The 18,405-nt window shown below is 40.2% G+C and overlaps 1 protein-coding gene across 3 annotated transcripts in view; it reads left to right on the forward strand.

Annotated features, from left to right (window-relative positions):
* Positions 1-18,405, forward strand: part of PLEKHH2 (pleckstrin homology, MyTH4 and FERM domain containing H2) — a 102,770-nt gene that overhangs the window by 42,882 nt on the left and 41,483 nt on the right. For 2 of the 3 annotated variants that reach the window (XM_026486918.4, XM_026486943.4), the window contains exons 9-16: positions 1,523-1,598; positions 2,851-2,945; positions 3,872-4,016; positions 6,009-6,151; positions 6,262-6,372; positions 6,538-6,624; positions 8,226-8,384; positions 17,207-17,287. In XM_026486918.4, the coding sequence (XP_026342703.2) occupies positions 1,523-1,598; positions 2,851-2,945; positions 3,872-4,016; positions 6,009-6,151; positions 6,262-6,372; positions 6,538-6,624; positions 8,226-8,384; positions 17,207-17,287 (897 nt within the window). The remainder of the gene's footprint in view (positions 1-1,522; positions 1,599-2,850; positions 2,946-3,871; positions 4,017-6,008; positions 6,152-6,261; positions 6,373-6,537; positions 6,625-8,225; positions 8,385-17,206; positions 17,288-18,405) is intronic. The other variant, XM_026486933.4, reaches the window with a different exon arrangement.

Consider the following 18,405-nt stretch of genomic DNA (forward strand, 5'->3'; position numbering starts at 1 on the left):
TATGTTGAGATTTTCAGAGATTTAGGTTAGGCTTTTCAAGTTCGCTTTATTTGGCAAATCATTTTTCTACTCTTTTGCCTTTCTCTCTTCAGTTTGTCTTCTGAAGCTATTCAATCCCAAAAAAGTAGTAGTGCTTTTCAGAAGCCTTCTAGCAGGCTGGCCAAGTTTGAGGTTTTATTCTGGTGTTCGTTAGGTATTTCCAGGTTTCAAGGAAAAGAGATGTATTCCAGTTACCTCAATTTATGAAAGTTTATTTTAAGGATTTTTAAGAGTTTATTTGAAGGCATGGCCCATCCTTACTGAACTGGAATATCTTTCAAAATACAGTAGTCATTGTAGTGGGGAAAACGTGAGGATTCAGCAGCACCTCTAATAGTCAACTTCTTAGAAAAAGGTGACACCCACCGCCTGGACCACTGGCTTAGCTTGACCTCTCCTGTCTGCAATGACTCTGCTTGTCTCACTACTGCTAACTCTCTCCTCCACTCTGTCGGGCTTGCAGCTGCCTCCCATCTCCTGCTTACTGCCCTGCGTTTACATCTTTCTGTTCTACCGACCCTGCTGGTCGTCTCTGTGTGCGTATCTCACAATCACGTTCTCAAAAAAAACCGCATCTGATTCGTTCACTCAGCCACTCTCCAAACCAGTGTCTCAGACAGTTAGGGATCTCATGCCCGTTACCTAGCAGGCCACTGGCTGGCACAGTCCTGAAGAGGACTGCCTTAGACGCCTGCTATGCCCTGGTCCCAGCGACCGTGTCCAGGTTAGATGCAGAATTCAGGACATGGTGCTTATGCCTTAAAAACAACCTGGAATCCGTTTTCTGACAGAGGGCAGGGCTAATAACCTTTCCAGTACCCATTTCAGAGATTTCTCTCAAAGAAGAGAAAGGAAAATAACGTGCTTTTGGAATAAGATAATATTAAAAATTCTGGTGCCATTCCCAAATTCATTTTTTATTTGACCTTGGGTGTTCCTTCTACTTCATTAAAATGTACATTAAAATAAGGAGATAATAGCACTTAATGCTACTCTAGCTGTGACTTCTGACTTCCGGATTTTTCTTTCTTTCACCATATTCTAGAATAGTAGGATATAAAAGGTAATATTTATGTGTAGTCAATGATTGTGAATGGTTTCTAACCTCATGTTACAGCCATTCAAAGTTTTCTGGTTTTTTTTTCCTTTAACCGTGTTCTAGAATGGTAGAATACCAAAAGTGGTATTTACGTGTAGTCAGTGATTATGAGTAAGTTTTCTCTTACTTTTTTCCTATCTCTTCAAAAGAACTGAAAATAACAAGCAAAAACTTGGGAACAAAGATACATAATGGAATGACTAACGGATGGAAAACGTCTGCAGTGCTGTTCACGGTGGCATATTTGAGTTGGCACTGATGACAGTTTTATAATAATGCTCCGCTCTGGTATATATTAAATGAAGAACAAATGAAAAACATGTGTATTGGAAGTAATCGTTTCTTTGCTTTAAATATCCAGCTTAAATCTCTCTTTTACATTAGGAGAGCAGGATTTATGCTGTAGCCAAATCAGGTATTCGAATGTCTGAGGCCTTCAATATGGAGAATGTTAATAAAAGTAAGTGATTTTGCATGCTACAATGTGGATGAACATAGACGTTGTAATGCTAAAGGAAATAAGCCAGTCATGAACAGATACATACTGTACGGTTCCACTTCTATGAGGTCAAATTCATAGAAACTGAAAGTGGAATGGTGGTGACTAGGGGCTGGGTGGTGGGGGTGAGGAGGAGTCCTTGGTTAATGGGTGAGCTTCAGATTTGCAAGATAAAAGAGTTCTCGAGACCTGATTCACAACAGTGTGCGTATAATTAACACTAACTGAACTGCACACTTAGAAATGGTTAAGGTGGTAAATTTTATGTTATATATTTCTTACTACAATAAAACATGTTTAAAAAAATAAGTCATTTTGTATTGCCATTTCACTAGCCAACAACTCCCTAAATGTCTGAAGTCGTTGGAATAGATAGTATTATGTAAGACTTTCAGAAGATGATTTCTGAGGTTGCCAATTTACATTTTAAAGTTGAAATTCATTGTTACCCAAGAAAAGGGCACATCCATCTATGTTCAACTCTGATGTAGAAAGTACCTCTTTTTGTTTTTACAAGAAGCTGTGGAGTTTCAGCTGCTTCAAACTGCAAAAATATCAGTCTCTGTGTCCCTTTTTCCAGAGTTTAAAACACATTCCTTCTTTCTTTCTTCAAGGAAATTTTGAAGAAGCAAATGCATCCCTGTTATAGAAAGTAAAACCAAACAACAAACTGTCTGGAATAAAAAGAGAAATTTTCCTGTGGTTCCTTCTCCTAACCCCCTCCCTATCCCACACTAATCCAAACCTTAGAGGCAACCATTGATGTTCTGTTTCTTCTAAGCAATCTTCTGTTCTTACCATTCAGGAAATTAGATTCTCAGCTTTCAGCATGAGGTTCACCTGATAAAGTCTTAAGCATGCCGTATCACTAATAGGGCTAGGAAGAATCGGAGAATATCTTCAGAGGGTAGTGCTCGCTGAATCAGCAGGAGCTTGTGCTGTTTCTGCCCAGCCTGAGCTGGAGAGTCATGCCTACCAAAGAAGTAAAAGCTATGATCCTTACTCTCAGAGAACTTACAGTCTGGTTGCGGAAGTAGCACATGTGAGCCGTGGAAGAGAGTGTGTCCTTCTTCCGTAGATGATAGAACAGTCATGTGTGTTAATCCAACTTCTCTTTAATTGGAAATTTTGCCGGCTCACATCCATAAGAAATAGACCTAAGTGCTAGAGAGAAGGTTTTTTTTTCTTTAAATCCCTTCGGTTTCTGTTTCAGATTCCGTTGCTCTGCTGTCCTATACCACATCAGGACTCTATACCTCTCTGATATACAAGAATATCACAGCCCCGGTGTATACAACTTTGAAGGGGGTGAGTCATTACTGTTACTGCTAAGCACGCGGCTGTCTTCATGGGGAATCGAGAAAACTATTCAAGCTCCAGATTCCATTCTTGACATTTACACAGACTCTCCCTTATAGGGAGTTATAGACGTTCACACTAATATATCATAAAAAGAGAAGAAATGGAAAGTTCTAGGGAAGATGTTTATGCTTCTCAGAGTGTTAGAAGTCTGGGCGCATTTTTGTTATACCCCATGTGCTTTTCCACCCCCTCTATGGTGGTTAAATGTTTAAAAGAAATATCACTATTAATGATGTAGCAAAGATTCCTAATTTGGAAAGATTTTTCTGTCACTGCCAGGGTTCCCCTCCCTTGCTTGAAGTACTTAATTAAAATAAGTATTGTCAAGTATTAATGGCCTTATGTTTTCAGGAATCTCTTATATTTGACAAATGCCTTGCTAATGAGCATTTGGGATTTAACAACATGACTTCGATAATGCCCAAGTATATTCTTGTATTCCTTTTTTTTTTTTTTAAAGATTTTATTTATTTATTTGACAGAGAGAGAGACAGCCAGCGAGAGACGGAACACAGGCAGGGGGAGTGGGAGAGGAAGAAGCAGGCTCCCAGCGGAGGAGCCTGATGTGGGGCTCGATCCCAGGACTCCGGGATCACGCCCTGAGCTGAAGGCAGACGCTTAATGACTGAGCCACCCAGGCGCCTCCTATTCTTGTATTCCTTAAAAAAAAGTTTTTTTATTCCATGACTTCTGGTAAAACATTTCATATCTAAAAAGAGAGGTGAGGGGCGCCTGGGTGGTTCAGTTGGTTAAGCATCTGCCTTCGGCTCAGGTCATGGTCTCCAGATCCTGGCATGGAGCCCCTGGGATCAACTCCAAAAGTGAGGTGACTTTAGAGATGGACACATATAGGCTGTTGTGCTTTTCTTTAGAAGGCAACGCAAATAAGCAGCAGCCCGTTCCTGGATGACTCCTCTGGGTCAGAGGAAGAAGATAGTTCCAGATCCAGCTCCCGGACTTCAGAGTCGGACACGCGCAGTCGGAGCGGACCAGGCAGCCCCAGAGCCATGAAACGAGGTGAGGGAAGGTCTCAGGCGTACAAGACAACTCCATGTAATTCAGGCTATTTAATAGGAATTTTATCTCCATAATAGGACTTTTTAAAACAATAACCGTATTTGCTTTGAACCAAAGTGAAAAGAGAGTTATCCAGGGCTAAGATGCTTATATTCTGGTCCTAATTCTCTTCTTACTTCTTTCTGTGATTCTACCCCAAGCCGTATGATCTTTTTTTTTTTTAACCTTCTCTTATCTGTAAGAGAGAGATCACTTTATTATGGGAATAATTGGGCCAAAACAAGGTTTCTCTTTTATAGTTAGTATGTGGCATTTTGGATAACTTATGGGATAGTCTTATTTCGGCTAAATTTGTTACTCTGCTAAGTGGCAGTAATACACCTAAAAACCTGGTGGTTAATCTGATATTAAGGTGGAAATCAACAAAAATTTACTTTGGGCATGTCTATGATTTTTAGTGGATTTTAAAGAAAATTTTGGCATAGGTAGAGGTGACAGAGAAAATTTTGGCATAGGTAGAGGTGACAGAGAGACATAATCACTCTGCTAAGTGGCAGTAATACACCTAAAAACCTGGTGGTTAATCTAATATTAAGGTAAAAATCAACAAAAATTTACTTTGGGCATGTCTATGATTTTTAGTGGATTTTAAAGAAAATTTTGGCATAGGTAGAGGTGACAGAGAGACATAATCACACAAAATGACGCCTGTATTTTACAAAAGCCTTTAATGCAGCGTTCTCTGTTGGTTTTCAAACCATGTTCTATGGAACCCCCAAGTCCTTAATTGTTAATAAACACTTTTTAAAATTGCCAGATAGTGCAATGATAGTGATATAAGTCCTTGATTTTATTATATTGAAAATCTCCAATTGTAGGGACCCTGCAAATGTGGCTTGCAACTTGCAAGTCATTTTCTAAAAAAGACAAGTGAATTATCGTGAAAATGTTCCCTTGAATTTTACTTTGTAGCTGCTAGCAAATGAAATAGTCTGTTTATATCTTTAAGTCTTTTTTTTTTTTTTTTTTTTTTTTATTTATTCGTCAGAGATAGAGACAGCCAGTGAGAGAGGGAACACAAGCAGGGCGAGTGGGAGAGGAAGAAGCAGGCTCATAGCGGAGGAGCCTGATGTGGGGCTCGATCCCGTAACGCCGGGATCACGCCCTGAGCCGAAGGCAGACGCTTAACCGCTGTGCCACCCAGGCGCCCCTATATCTTTAAGTCTTATTATTTCTCTTTTATAAAAAGATTTTAAAATTTATAAACTGGTAGTATTCAACTTATAGGAAAAATACTACTGAAATTATGAAGTTCTTTTTGGTGTGAAGTACCTTTAAAGTAACTACAAAAACTAAGTGGTTTAAAATGTGATTGTAGGGGCACCTGGGTGGCCCAGTAGATTAAGCGTCTGCATTCGGCTCAGATCATGATCCTGGGGTCCTGGGATTGAGTCCTGCATCGGGCTCCCTCCCTGGTGGGGAGTCTGCTTCTCCTTCTCCTGTTCCCCCTGCTTGTGCTCACTCTCTCTCTCTCTCTCTCTGTCAAAATGAATAAATAAAATCTTTTTAAAAAATAAAATGTGATTGTACAAATCTCGATAAATTAAAATCAAACATTTGTTTGCCTATATATATATATCAATATGTAAATACATGTTTTTAATCCTTAATAAAAGATACTTTAGTATCCTTGTATATATCTTATATATGTGTATATATTTTGCACAGCTTGTGTAAAATTTGCTGTGCTTGTAATCATACCAACGTATTTATGTTCCTTTGACTTCCTTGGGGGGTTGCATGGTAATCCTTACCCTTTAGTTCTGTTTTCTGCTTTTAAAGTTCTTTATGGCGAAAGGTATGAGAGTAAATCTAGTCTAGGAAGGCTTATGATTTTGGAATAGCAGCTGTATTCCTTAGGAAAACTCATAGCTGGCATTTGGACCACCTGATTATTAAATACTGACTTCATTTATTTCTTTATTCGTCTAGGTGTATCTCTCTCTTCAGTGGCTTCTGAAAGTGATTATGCCATTCCCCCAGATGCTTACTCCACAGACACAGAATACTCGCAGCCAGAGCAGAAGCTCCCTAAAACTTGTTCCTCATCCAGTGATAACGGGAAAAATGTAAATGTAAACATTGAATCAGGTTTAAAAAAATAAAGAAATAAAATATTAATGAATCTTGTCAGTTTGAGCCTCCAAAAGGCAACTTAAATTTTTAAAATTTCTTTTTGATTTAGGAACCACTGGAAAAATCTGGCTATTTATTAAAAATGAGTGGCAAAGTCAAGACTTGGAAGAGGAGGTGGTTTGTTCTTAAAGGTGGCGAATTACTCTACTATAAATCTCCGGTGAGTGGGCAGCGCTTGCTCTTTAGAACTGAATTCCTCCAACTATAAATCCAACTCCTGATTGATTTTCTTCCCTGTAATGCAATTAATTATACAAAGCATTTCTTACTATTACTGTTACAGGTAATCAATCACTTTACCTTCGGTTTTCTTCCTTTCCTACAGAGTGATGTAATTAGAAAACCCCAGGGCCATATTGAACTCAGTGCATCCTGCAGTATTTTAAGAGGCGATAACAAACAAACGGTTCAGGTAGGTGTTTTTTTTTTTTTTAACCTTTCTTCCCCCCTACTTTTTCTTCTTTGTATCACGCAAAACTCGATTCTTCATTAGCCAAGCTAACAGAGAGGAGATTGGATGATTCGGTGTTTCTTTATTCGCTTTGTGAAGTGTGATGCCTCAAAAATGTGTGAAACCCCAGGCCTTTTCAGTTAAAAATATACCATAAGCTAGGTTTGTGTCGAGTAACTGTCCACAGTGCTTCCTTTGCCCTTTATCCCATACACTCTTCTTTCCCTATTCTTGATCTCCCAGCTACTCTCAGCTCTCAAACTGTCTAGCTATTTTAGGGAAGGCTTATCTGAGAAATGAATTCCCAATAATATATTATTAGTTTGCTGTACTACCAAATTCAGGAGAGCTTGCATTTTGATATAAAACCAGAAAATGGCATTTCTTCTGTGAACTTCAGCTGCTATAGCCCCTAAGTGGGAAAGCTATTGGTGAGGAGAAGGCTGTCCTACTTCTCACCAAGTCACACCCTTGGCATAGCTGCTGTCCACTAACCCACACAATAAGGCAAGTCTTGCTAGACCTGTTAAATTTAAAACACACACTCTTGAGATAGTTTGGTATATACAATTTAAATTCAAACACTTTATTTCTGAAATGCCTGCAGAAATTATTATTTTCTCATCTTGCTTCTTTGGAGAGTGGAATAAGGCTCATTATCAGTGTTTTAAGGAGATAATAACTGAGAACTGCCCAAAAATGTAGAAGGGAGAATCAGGGAAAGTTTCATCTTGAAGCATGGCAGGTAAGAATCATCTGTAAGTGGGGGGCGCCTGGGGGGCACAGTCACTTAAGCAGCCAGCTTTTGGTTTCAGCTCAGGTCATGATCTCAGGGTCCTGGGATTGAGCCCCACGTCGGGCTCTGAGCACAGTGTGGAGTCAGCTTGAGATTCTCTTCTCCCTCTCCCCCTCCCCCTCCGCATATTCTCTCTCTTCCTTTCTGTCTCTCTCGCTCTCTAAAATAAATAAATAAAATCTTAAAAAAAAAAAAAAGACTTATCTACAAGCTTCTGAAATGCTTGGAAATTTTGAAATGTCGTTAATTTAAGACTGAAAAATTGTGAGTTCCTAATATCTGATCACATGTTGTAAGAATTTCTCTTCTTCTAAGCAAGGTCTTCTTATTTTATTTATAATTGATTTCTTCATTTCTATAACAAATAACTCCTCTTTATTTGCTAAAAATATTTTATTCTAATCTCCAATCATGCTGCTGTTCACTTCAACAGCCAGGAGCCTGTAGCGCATTCAAGGGAGAAAAAGAAAAGGTAATGAGTAAACGACATAAAAATTCATGACTCAAAAGCTGAATACTCTGAAAAATTTTAAAGTCAACTGAAGTGAAAAAAACTGTTTTAACACCAAGTTAATTATTGTAATTCTCACAAAGTAGTTAAACTACTCTAAATTATTTACAGAGTCATTTATTTAGCACCTAGGATTCAAGGTATGGCATGTTTGGTTCTATGTTAATTAATGATGTTTTAAGGATAGACAGGGAAATGCTAATAATCCGAAATCTTCAGAGTTTCCTTTCCTATCTCTTTCTCATCCCATTCTAGTTGACCACTGAAAAACACACATACTATCTGACTGCAGATTCTCCCAATATATTGGAAGAATGGATTAAAGTGTTACAGAATGTTCTCCGAGTACAAGCTGCCAACCCACTTTTTCTGCAGCCTGAGGGCAAACCAACAGTGAAGGGATTGCTCACCAAGGTAGGACCTTTACGTGCATAGCAGTGTCCTAGGCAACCAGGGAGTTAGCCCCAGTGATCATAAGTGGGTGTCAGAGAATATATGTATTGAATATTTGTATTATCTTGGGTGGGAAGGGTGTTTTACTTAGGATACCAAATGTTCTTACCATCAAAAATTCCCTAACCAGAATTTTTAAAAGACGGTTGAAAAGCTTGGGAAAATATTTGATACATGTGAAAACAAGCTTTTCCTAATCAGTAAGTTCAGGATAAATATCAATGAGAGAAAAGGAACAAAGGACATAATGGGAAAGAAGTAGATTCGGTAGACATAAGAAATACAAATGATATTTTTAAAAATCTGGTCAAGGGGTGCCTGGGTAGCTCAGTTGGTTCAGTGTCTGACTCCTGATTTCAGCTCAGGTCTTGATCTCAGGGTCGTGAGTTCAAGCCCCTCGTTGGGCTCCATGCTGGGCATGGAGCCTACTTAAAAAAATAATCTGGGCAAAGGGAGGATTTTTTTTTTTTTTAATTATAAAACACGGTATTGACACAAATTAAGAAATCTGCTAGTGAGCATATTACTTTAGAGGTGACATGGAAAAAGAAAAAAAGAAGATGGCAATCTGGCAGTATCTTGACCGAAGTGTTATTTCAGTGAATGTTTTTGAATGAAGAAATGAGTGAATATTAAATGTTTAAAAACATTCATACAGACCTTTTCATCCAGCAATCTCAGTTCAAGAAATTTATACTTGGGAAATGTTCTTAGTTAAGTGTAAGAATGTCCATTACAGCATGGTTTGTTTTCTTTCTATTTTTAAAAAATGAGGTATAATTAACATACACTAAAATGCAGATCATGGGGCACCCGGGTACCACAGTTAGCTAAGCAACTGACTTTTGATCTCAGTTCGTATCTTGATCTCAGGGTCGTGAGTTCAAGCCCTGCACTGGGCTCCATGCTGGGTATGGAGTCTACATAAAAATAAATAAATAAATAAATAAATAAATAAATAAATAAATAAAATGCAGATTTTAAGTATAGAGTTTGATGAGTTTTGACAAGTATTTACTATCACTCTATCAAGATACAGAACATTTCAGTTGCCCCAGAAAGATTACTTGCATGGCACAGTTTATAATGAAGAAAAATTGGCATCCACTTAAATGTAGAGTAGGGGATAGTTTAAACAAGTATATATAATCAGATAATGCTTTACTATGCAGCCATTTTAAATATTATAAAAGAATATTTAGTGCTATAGAAATATGTTATGCATTGTTAGTTGATAAAATAGGCAGATTATATTATTATCCCATTTTGTTATATATATATATAGAAAAATGTCTGAATATGAACTATACCAAGATATATTGTAGCTCTGATTTTATTCTTGCTTAATTCTGTTTTCTAACTTTTTTAGAATGAGGAAGAATTGATTTATGCTAAAATAAATATTATTTTTAAATTTAAAAAATCCTATTGGTGACTTTAAGAAAAATACAATAAAATATTTGCACATAAAGTATTACAGACAGAAATAACCTCGAATTAATCACTCATCATTCATGTGTTTTGTTTAAGTAAGAAGTTAAAAATTTTGATTTAGACAAGCTACGTCACCACGTGATTTATACTTAGCGTTAATGTGGGAACATAGATGGGTGCTTCTCAGTAATGTTTACAGATTGACCAGCTACACCAAAACTAAGAGAAAAAATTCACCAATACATTCAACATCACAACAAATTGTGCTGTTTTTTCCAAAATGCTACATTACCGTGAAAATGTTTTTTTCAGTTACCAATGGCATAGAAACTCCCTGGTATTATGCAAATATATATTTTCCAGTGAACACAGTGCTACTTTAAATCATATTCTTACTGTAATTCATAATAACTAGTTGTCCTCCGATTTCAAGGACCATGTGTATCAAACCCTTAGACTTTAATATGATCCTGCTGCTAAGGGTTTGTTACTTCTCCCACAATCTGTTTGTTTGGTTGTTTTTACGTTATCCACATGCCATTGTCACTTCCTGCACATTACATTTCTGCTATTCCCTGCCTCCCATCTCACAACTGCATTTAAATGAAGATAAGTAGATGTGATTATCAGATGACTAAACCATTTGGGTTTATAGACAGGATGCTTATTAGGTTTCCTTCCTACCATTTTTCATGTCCACCCCCATATTTTCACCCTCAGAGCCTTAGAAGAGAAAAACGTCCCTCAGTTCTTCTGAGTGACTTGTTCTGAGCTCACATTCAGGCTACAATTTAAGATACTGTAGGATGGCACTTGAATACTTTGGAGGGGAGGAGGTTTTTTCAAGTTGTCACATTGTTATTAAGTACAGAAATATGTAGGTAGATATTAAGAACTTGACTAATTTGATTCTGGATATTCATTCACTCTTGCAACTTGTGTTTTAATGCTTAGGAAGAACATTTTCTGTATAAAAAGTCATTTATTTAAAAAACAAAAATTTATTGAGCAGTGACCATGTGCCAGGCAATGGGCTGCAGGACTTCAAGATAAATAGGCCACTGCCCCATCCCTAAGAGAACCTCATAATCTATTGGACAAGAAAGGGAAATAGCATATTATAATGATATGTACCAAGTACAATTACGAGATGCATGGTAAGGTCACAGAGAAATCTAATTTAGGCTGTGGGATCAGGAACAAGTTCTGAGAGAAGATTCATTTGTGCTGAGTCTTCAGGGAGGAGAAGGCATAGTTACACCAAATGGAAATGGGCAAGGAAGGTTTCCCAGGCTAGGAGACAGGGAGAACAAAGACAGAGTGTCTCAAAGCAGAGCCACCTCTCCTGAAAACAAGTCCTTTGGAGAACAAGCTGGAGGGTCCTGATCACGGAGGGCTTTTTTTTTTGTCTTGTTAAAGACTTTATTCTTCACCCTGAAGGTGGTGTGGAACCCTTCAGGTTGGAAACAGGAGCAGGGGCACATTCCTGTTGTTAACAGATCACTCTGCTGGGGGCGCCTGGGTGGCTCAGTCGTTAAGCATCTGCCTTCGGCTCAGGGTGTGATCCCGGGGTCCTGGGATCGAGCCCGCATCGGGCCCACTGCTCGGCTGGGAGCCTGCTCGCCCCCCCCCCCCCCCACCGCTTATGTTCCCTCTCTCGCTGGCTGTCTCTCTCTGTCAAATAAACAAATACAATCTTAACAAAACAAAACAAAACAGATCACTCTGCGGAGGGGAAGGTGGATTTGCCCGAGGTGAGCTGGGGCTTCTAACAACAGTTCGCAGAGTGGTTCTTATGAAGAGCATGAGACTCTGAACTGGTCATAGAGAAAGAGAGAAGAGGGTGCATTTAAATAATGGTAGGACCTAAAATCTTTGGTTAGATTGGTTGAGTTCGGGGTCAGGAAGTGAGAAAGACAAGATTGGCTGGGTGAAAGATAAGAGAGCTCAGGTTGGGGCACCTGGGTGGCGCAGTCACTTAGGTTAAGTGTCCGACTCTTGATCTCAGCTCAGGTCTTGATCTCACAGTCATGTGTTTGAGCCCTATGTTGGGCTCCATGCTGGGTTTGGAGTCTACTTAAAAATTAAAAAAAAATAAAATAAAATAGGGGCACCTGGGTGGCGCAGTCGTTAAGCGTCTGCCTTCGGCTCAGGGCGTGATCCCAACATTCTGGGATCGAGTCCCACATCAGGCTTCTCCGCTAGGAGCCTGCTTCTTCCTCTCCCACTCCCCTTGCTTGTGTTCCCTCTCTCGCTGGCAGTCTCTCTCTATCAAATAAATAATTAAAATCTTTTATAAAATAAAATAAAATAAAATAAAAGAAAAGAAAAGAAAAGAAAAGAAAAGTGAGCTCAGAGAAGAGGAGCAGTTTTAGGATGATTCAAGGGCTTTTTTGGACCATGCCAATTTTAAGAACTTCGAGTTAAAAATTAAGAAGTCCAGCAGGCACTAGAAACACCAGGCTACATCAGAGGAGGGGGCTGGGTTGGAAAGACGGATTTGGGGAATCCTCAACACGTACATAGTGATTGAATTCGTGACAGTGAGAGAAGTCACCCAGGGACATGTGTGTTGTGGAAGAGCAGAGACTGCTGCTAGAACACTGGGTTTTGCAGAAGTTGAGAGCACACAAAGGAGATGTGAGACCCTGGAAAGCAAGTCGCGGGGGCTGGGGAGTGGAGTGTGTGACCAGGAGGGAGTGGGCTGCAGCATCAGATGCTGCGGAGTGCTCAGCAAGGAAGGCACATTGCACTATGTTGAAAGATAAAGGGGAAATGAAATAAGTGCAGTATTTGAGTTTGGAGGACTGTCTGCACGGCCCAGCACGTTAGAAGGAATGAAGCTGAAGGGAACATGATGTCAGGAGAAGCATTTTTAGGATGGCAAAGGCATATCTTGAGTTTTCAAACTGAGAGGAAGAAGCCAGTAGAGAGGTGAAGTGGGAAATGGAGAGCAAAGCTCAGAAGTGGGTGGACAGGCATGGTGGGTGGGGGTGGGGGTTGGGCATGGTGGAACAGCATGGTGGGTGGGCATGGGGGGTTAGCATGATGGAAGGGCCAGGCTGGCAGGAAGGCGAGGACGGATAAATATCTAAGTTTGTGGGACACTGGGTGAGATCACATGTGATAGCCTCAGTTTTCTTGATGAAGATTACTCCACAAGACAAAGTTATTTAGTAAGAATGAGGGAAAGGACTAAGAATAATCAGGGACATCGGGAAATGCTCAAGGGCAGATAGAAAGATTGGTAAGTGTTATCAGGGTCCACCTGACTTTAGTGATTTGAGTTCATATTGGTTATTTTTCTCTCACATCTTCAGATGCCCAGAAATAGGAGCAGAGAATTTACATTGTAGTGATGTGAGAATAGTAATTTTTTTCAACATTTTATTATGTAAATTTCCAAATATGCAGAAAAGTTGGGAGACTATTTTATAGTGAACACCCATATTCCCACCACCTAGGTTCTACAATGAACATTTTACTTGCTTTATACATGCCTATCAAGATGATGATTTAAAATAAATGTTTTCTTATGGGCATTTTCAAACATGTGAAAGTAGAAGAAGTAATAGAGTGAACCCTCTGGTGCCTGGGTGGCTCAGGTGGCTAAGTGTCTGCTTTCAGCTCAGGTCATGATGCTCTGTATCAGGCTCCCTGCTCAGCGGAGAGCCTGCTTCCCCCTCTGCCCCTCCCCCCTGCTTGTGCTCTCTTTCTCTCTCACACACACACGCATGCTCTCTCTCTCAAATAAATAAATGAAGTCTTAAAAAAAAAAAAAGAATGAACCCTCATATATTTATCACCCAATTTTAAGTTATTAACTATGGCTAATGTTACGTCTGAAAATGCCTCATTACCTTCCCTCCCTCTTCCCACACTCTTCACTGGATGTCCTAAAAGCAAACAGATGAAATTTTCTGAGTGTTAGAAGCAGAGGATGGGACACAGTCCCAGGCCTTGGAGCAAGAGTTGTTTTGTGACCAAATTCAGGACCCAAGGTTGGTAGGGAAGGAAGAGAGGCCAGGAGAGAACTGATAAACTGGAATGAAATGGAAGAACCAGGGAACTTACCGTTTGGAATGAGGTCAAAGAACAGGAATGGTGTGAGTAAGAAGAGAAGGAGGGGGAGAAGGTTGAGATCAGAGAATAGAATGTCAGTTTCCAGAAGTGGAGCAGTTTCCAGGGAAGAAAAACAGTTGAGGGTGTGGTGGAGGGGATGGATGGCAAGCATGGAGGGACAACAAAGGTTATTGGAAAGGAAAGCGAGAGAGCAAGAAACTGTGAGTTAAGGATGTAGAGAGGCAGTGGAGCAGGGGGTAGGGCACGAGCATGGGTGCAAGTGCTGGCTCTGCCACTTGCCCTTGCATGACCTTGAGTAGGCGACTTGCAGGCTCTGTGCCTTACTGTCCTCATCTGTAAAGTGGAGGCTTAATCATAGTGCCAGCCTCACAGGATGTTGGGAGGGTGAAATGAATCCTTAAGCATATGTGCTTTAGAACAGTGCCTGGCACATCATAAACACTTCCCAAATGCTGGCTGTTATTCTCACAAGACTTTCACCCAGATGTGGAAGTCAGCAAGGCTGGGTGGCAGGATTGTGATGGGGAAGGCTACAGGCATGAGAATTTAGGAGAGGAGGGACGACCGTGGGAGCTCGTATTTTGTGTGAGGACAGAGGTTAATCGTTAGGGTCTGTTACACCGTGTCTTCAGAGTTTCAGACAGAACCAATAGGCAAGACCTTTCTTAAGGACTCAAGGTAAAAAGCGATTCTTTCAATTATTTCATTCGCCAAAGCCCTGGGATTTGAGGTTGCCTTTAAATTTTTATGAGGCTTCTTCTAGCATCTTTTGCTTTATTGTGAATTTTCCAGAATAAGTCAGAGTTTTGAGAAATCGTAATATAATCAGATGTACACATAAAGACAGACTGTGCTTTTAAAGCAACTTTTACAGTGAATTGGCAAAGGTCTTTGTTAACTTGTAGTTCTTCAAAGGTACACATTGTTCTATTTTAAAGATAAATCATTTCAAAAGTATGCTCTCTAGAGCCAGATGCATTATATTCCAGTTTTGGAGAGAGGCCCTTCTGGATTTTGTTTAAAAGAAGAAGAAAGGAAAAAAACAAAAACAAACCTGGGTGACACAAACTATTTAAAACTTCCAGGATATTTGTCTGTAAATATATGTTTCTAAATTTAATTAAACTGAAACATGTCTTGCCAAATGAAACATTTTTTTGTTTTTGCTCAAGCAGGATTCTAAATCCATTAAACTGTTAGATGGTGGTGTTTGCTTAAACCACAGCTTTGAAAGCCCAAAGTCTGGCTGCGTGTGTGGGTTTAAATGACATGTGTTTTATTTCTCCTTATTCATAGTGAGGAAGGAAGCATTTATTGAGTAACTACTATTTTCCTTTATTTACATGTTCTCCCTTGGTCATCACATCAGCCCAGTAAGATATAATCCCACATTATGGACAAAAAGGCTGAGAGGTTAAGTTAGTCACCTGAGGACCTCCATCTAGCATGAGGCAGAACTCGAATTTAAGTATTGGTCCCTTTGACCTCAAAAACCAGGCCTTTTCTGCTGTAGTGACCTTCCTCCTATAAAATCTATTTATAGTTATTTTTCTTCTTCTCAGTGTATTACTGTCAGAACAGGCCATTTCAATGTAAGTCATCCCAAGGGCCCTGCAAAACATGCATGCCTCACACCCTCTCCCCTCATGTCCCTTCCCCAGTGACCCCTTCTCTCCCCTCACTGCTCGGTCTCAGACACACCGTCTCCGGGCCTTCACTCTTACCCCTTTGTCCGGAGTGTTCTTCCCTCAGATGACTGCATGGCTCATTCACCTCCTTCAGGGCCTGACTCGATGTCAGTGAGGCCTTCCTGACCCCCTTCTTGTGAACTGTGAAAGACACCCCCTCCCCTCTCCCCAACTGCTTCCTTCTCTTCTGCATTAGTTTTCTCCTTAATACTTATCACCGTGGGCGAGCGCGACAACAGCATGTCAGGCTTTAGTTTTACTGGCCAGTGTCTTGGTTTCTAGGAGGTGGGCATCTCTAGTTTGAAGCCCACTCTCTTGCTGGAGAGGATCGAGCCTCAAGGCTTGGCAGGGCTGCCAGGGAAGTAGGATTATAGGGTAAGTGCAACCCTGCACGCCACATTCTAGGTCTGGAGCACCAGGGCTTATTGTAAATCTTACCCACTGGCGAGAGTGGGGTTCTTGGTGTTTGTCTAGGCTTGACAGTGTGGCTGGGACTGTCTGGCAAAGATCAATGCCTGTACCTGGGCAGGACGGGGACAGGGAGGAACTCACAGCAAGGATCTTCATAAAGCCACCAAATCATGAAAAACCTACAATATTCAGTAAAAATTTTGATTAAATGTCTTCCACATGAAACAGATATGAATGTAAACTTTTTGTGTCCTTAATGATGGTATATTGCATACTTGCCGGTTTCATTGTCCTCCCTGCAAGGTTATGAGCTCCTTGTGGAAGGAGCCCGCGTCTTGTTCATATCCCTGTTCCCAGACTCTAGAGCAATCTCTGACTATTCAAAGTCAAGAGCTAGTTTCAGGGGCGCCGGGGTGGCACAGCGGTTAAGCGTCTGCCTTCGGCTCAGGGCGTGATCCCGGCGTTATGGGATCGAGCCCCACATCAGGCTCCTCCACTATGAGCCTGCTTCTTCCTCTCCCACTCCCCCTGCTTGTGTTCCCTCTCTCACTGGCTGTCTCTATCTCTGTCGAATAAATAAATAAAATCTTTTTTTTAAAAAAAGAGCTAGTTTCAAATTCTGTCCCACTCACTGTTCCTGACATATAGGTAGTATTCAGTATATAGTTACAGATTTTAATATTATTTTCTTATTTTGTATGAATCCTTCTGGAGAAGGCTCCAAATGTTTTGAATGAGTGAATCTTTAACATATGGGAAAGCACTAGAATTTTTTAGGTTTTAATCTTCTCATTTCTAACATTGTTAGGGGGTAACCCAGAGAGCCACAAGGTTATTGAAAATCTAAGAAATACGGAAATTATGAAATACACTTACTTGTAAAATAGGCATCTTGTTTTATCTGTCTCCCAATTCTCAGCCCTATCCATACTCCTTGACATACAGCAAACATTTTTTAAGTGTTAAATGGTGAGCACCAAAGCCAGATGTGCCCCGGTACTGCTAGAACAGGGCAATATTAAACCGTGTTTGGACAATCGAGTTGGAATATCACTTATACCGTGAGCAAAGTGGATACTTACAGAATTTCAGGTAGGGTGCATGTGCTATACTTCAAGGTGTCCGAGTTTTGAGCTACATTTATAATTCTTTGAAATATGATTTCAGGTAAAGCATGGCTACTCCAAGAGAGTCTGGTGTACACTTATAGGAAAAACATTATACTATTTTCGTAGTCAAGAAGATAAGGTATGTATGTATTTTTAATAAGCTAATTAGAGAAATTTTTTGTTGGTTGTGGCTTAGGGTGTTCTCTTTCACTGCTAGCTAAAACCTTAGAATTTTTGATAAGGTTGAAATCTTGCATAAAATGTATTACTGAGGTAATCGCATACCTACAGGGGTCTTGATTCTTAATTAGAAGTCTTAGCAACTTTTAAGTAATGCATCTTGATCTTAAAAGAGAGAAGTCTTCCCTACTCCCAACTGTCAATTTCTCGTGTTTCCTCAGGTTCTGGACAGACTAGGTAAGGTTGAAGGAAGGGGACAGCAAGACAGGAAAGGGAACTCTGGGGAGGGAAAAGAATCCAGCCCGGTCCCAGGCCCTCAAATCCCTAGATATAGGGATATACTTACCTATCCACTGATCTATCCATCTTCTACATATTTCTATCCTTGTATTCATTTTTATTTTTTTTTATTTTATTTTTTTTTTAAAGATTTTATTTATTTATTTGACAGAGATAGAGACAGCCAGCGAGAGAGGGAACACAAGCAGGGGGAGTGGGAGAGGAAGAAGCAGGCTCACAGCGGAGGAGCCTGATGTGGGGCTCGATCCCACAATGCTGAGATCACGCCCTGAGCCGAAGGCAGACGCTCAACCGCTGTGCCACCCAGGCGCCCCTATCCTTGTATTCATTTTTAAACTAATCTTCCCCCCAAAAGAACTTGAGTTATCTGCACTGTCAGAGGAAAAAGATGAGATAGCTTTCAAAGGTGAAATGTATGCCTGGTTATCACTGTGGGTACTCTGCATCACCTTGGGATTCCTGAAACTAACAGTTGAACCAACATGGGCCAAAAGTACTTGCATAAAATGCTGCCGGCTCCACAGAATGGAAGTCTGTGACTGATTACTGTGTTAGTGAGACCGGACTTCTTGATCCAATGACCGCGTAGGTCCGTTACTATTTCTCGGTTCCATTTTCAGACTGCGCTCCCAGTTCTGATCTGCATGTATTTAAGATGCACGCCATTATTCTCAGTATTGCTCACGGGATGGGAATTAACACAGTCAGCTATGAAAAATGATACCTCTGAAGTCATGTGGGAAGATACTAACATAAAGAGGCAACATGGATAAGCAC

The sequence above is a fragment of the Ursus arctos genome, unplaced genomic scaffold (assembly GCF_023065955.2).
Source record: "Ursus arctos isolate Adak ecotype North America unplaced genomic scaffold, UrsArc2.0 scaffold_8, whole genome shotgun sequence".
Lineage (NCBI taxonomy): Eukaryota > Metazoa > Chordata > Mammalia > Carnivora > Ursidae > Ursus > Ursus arctos.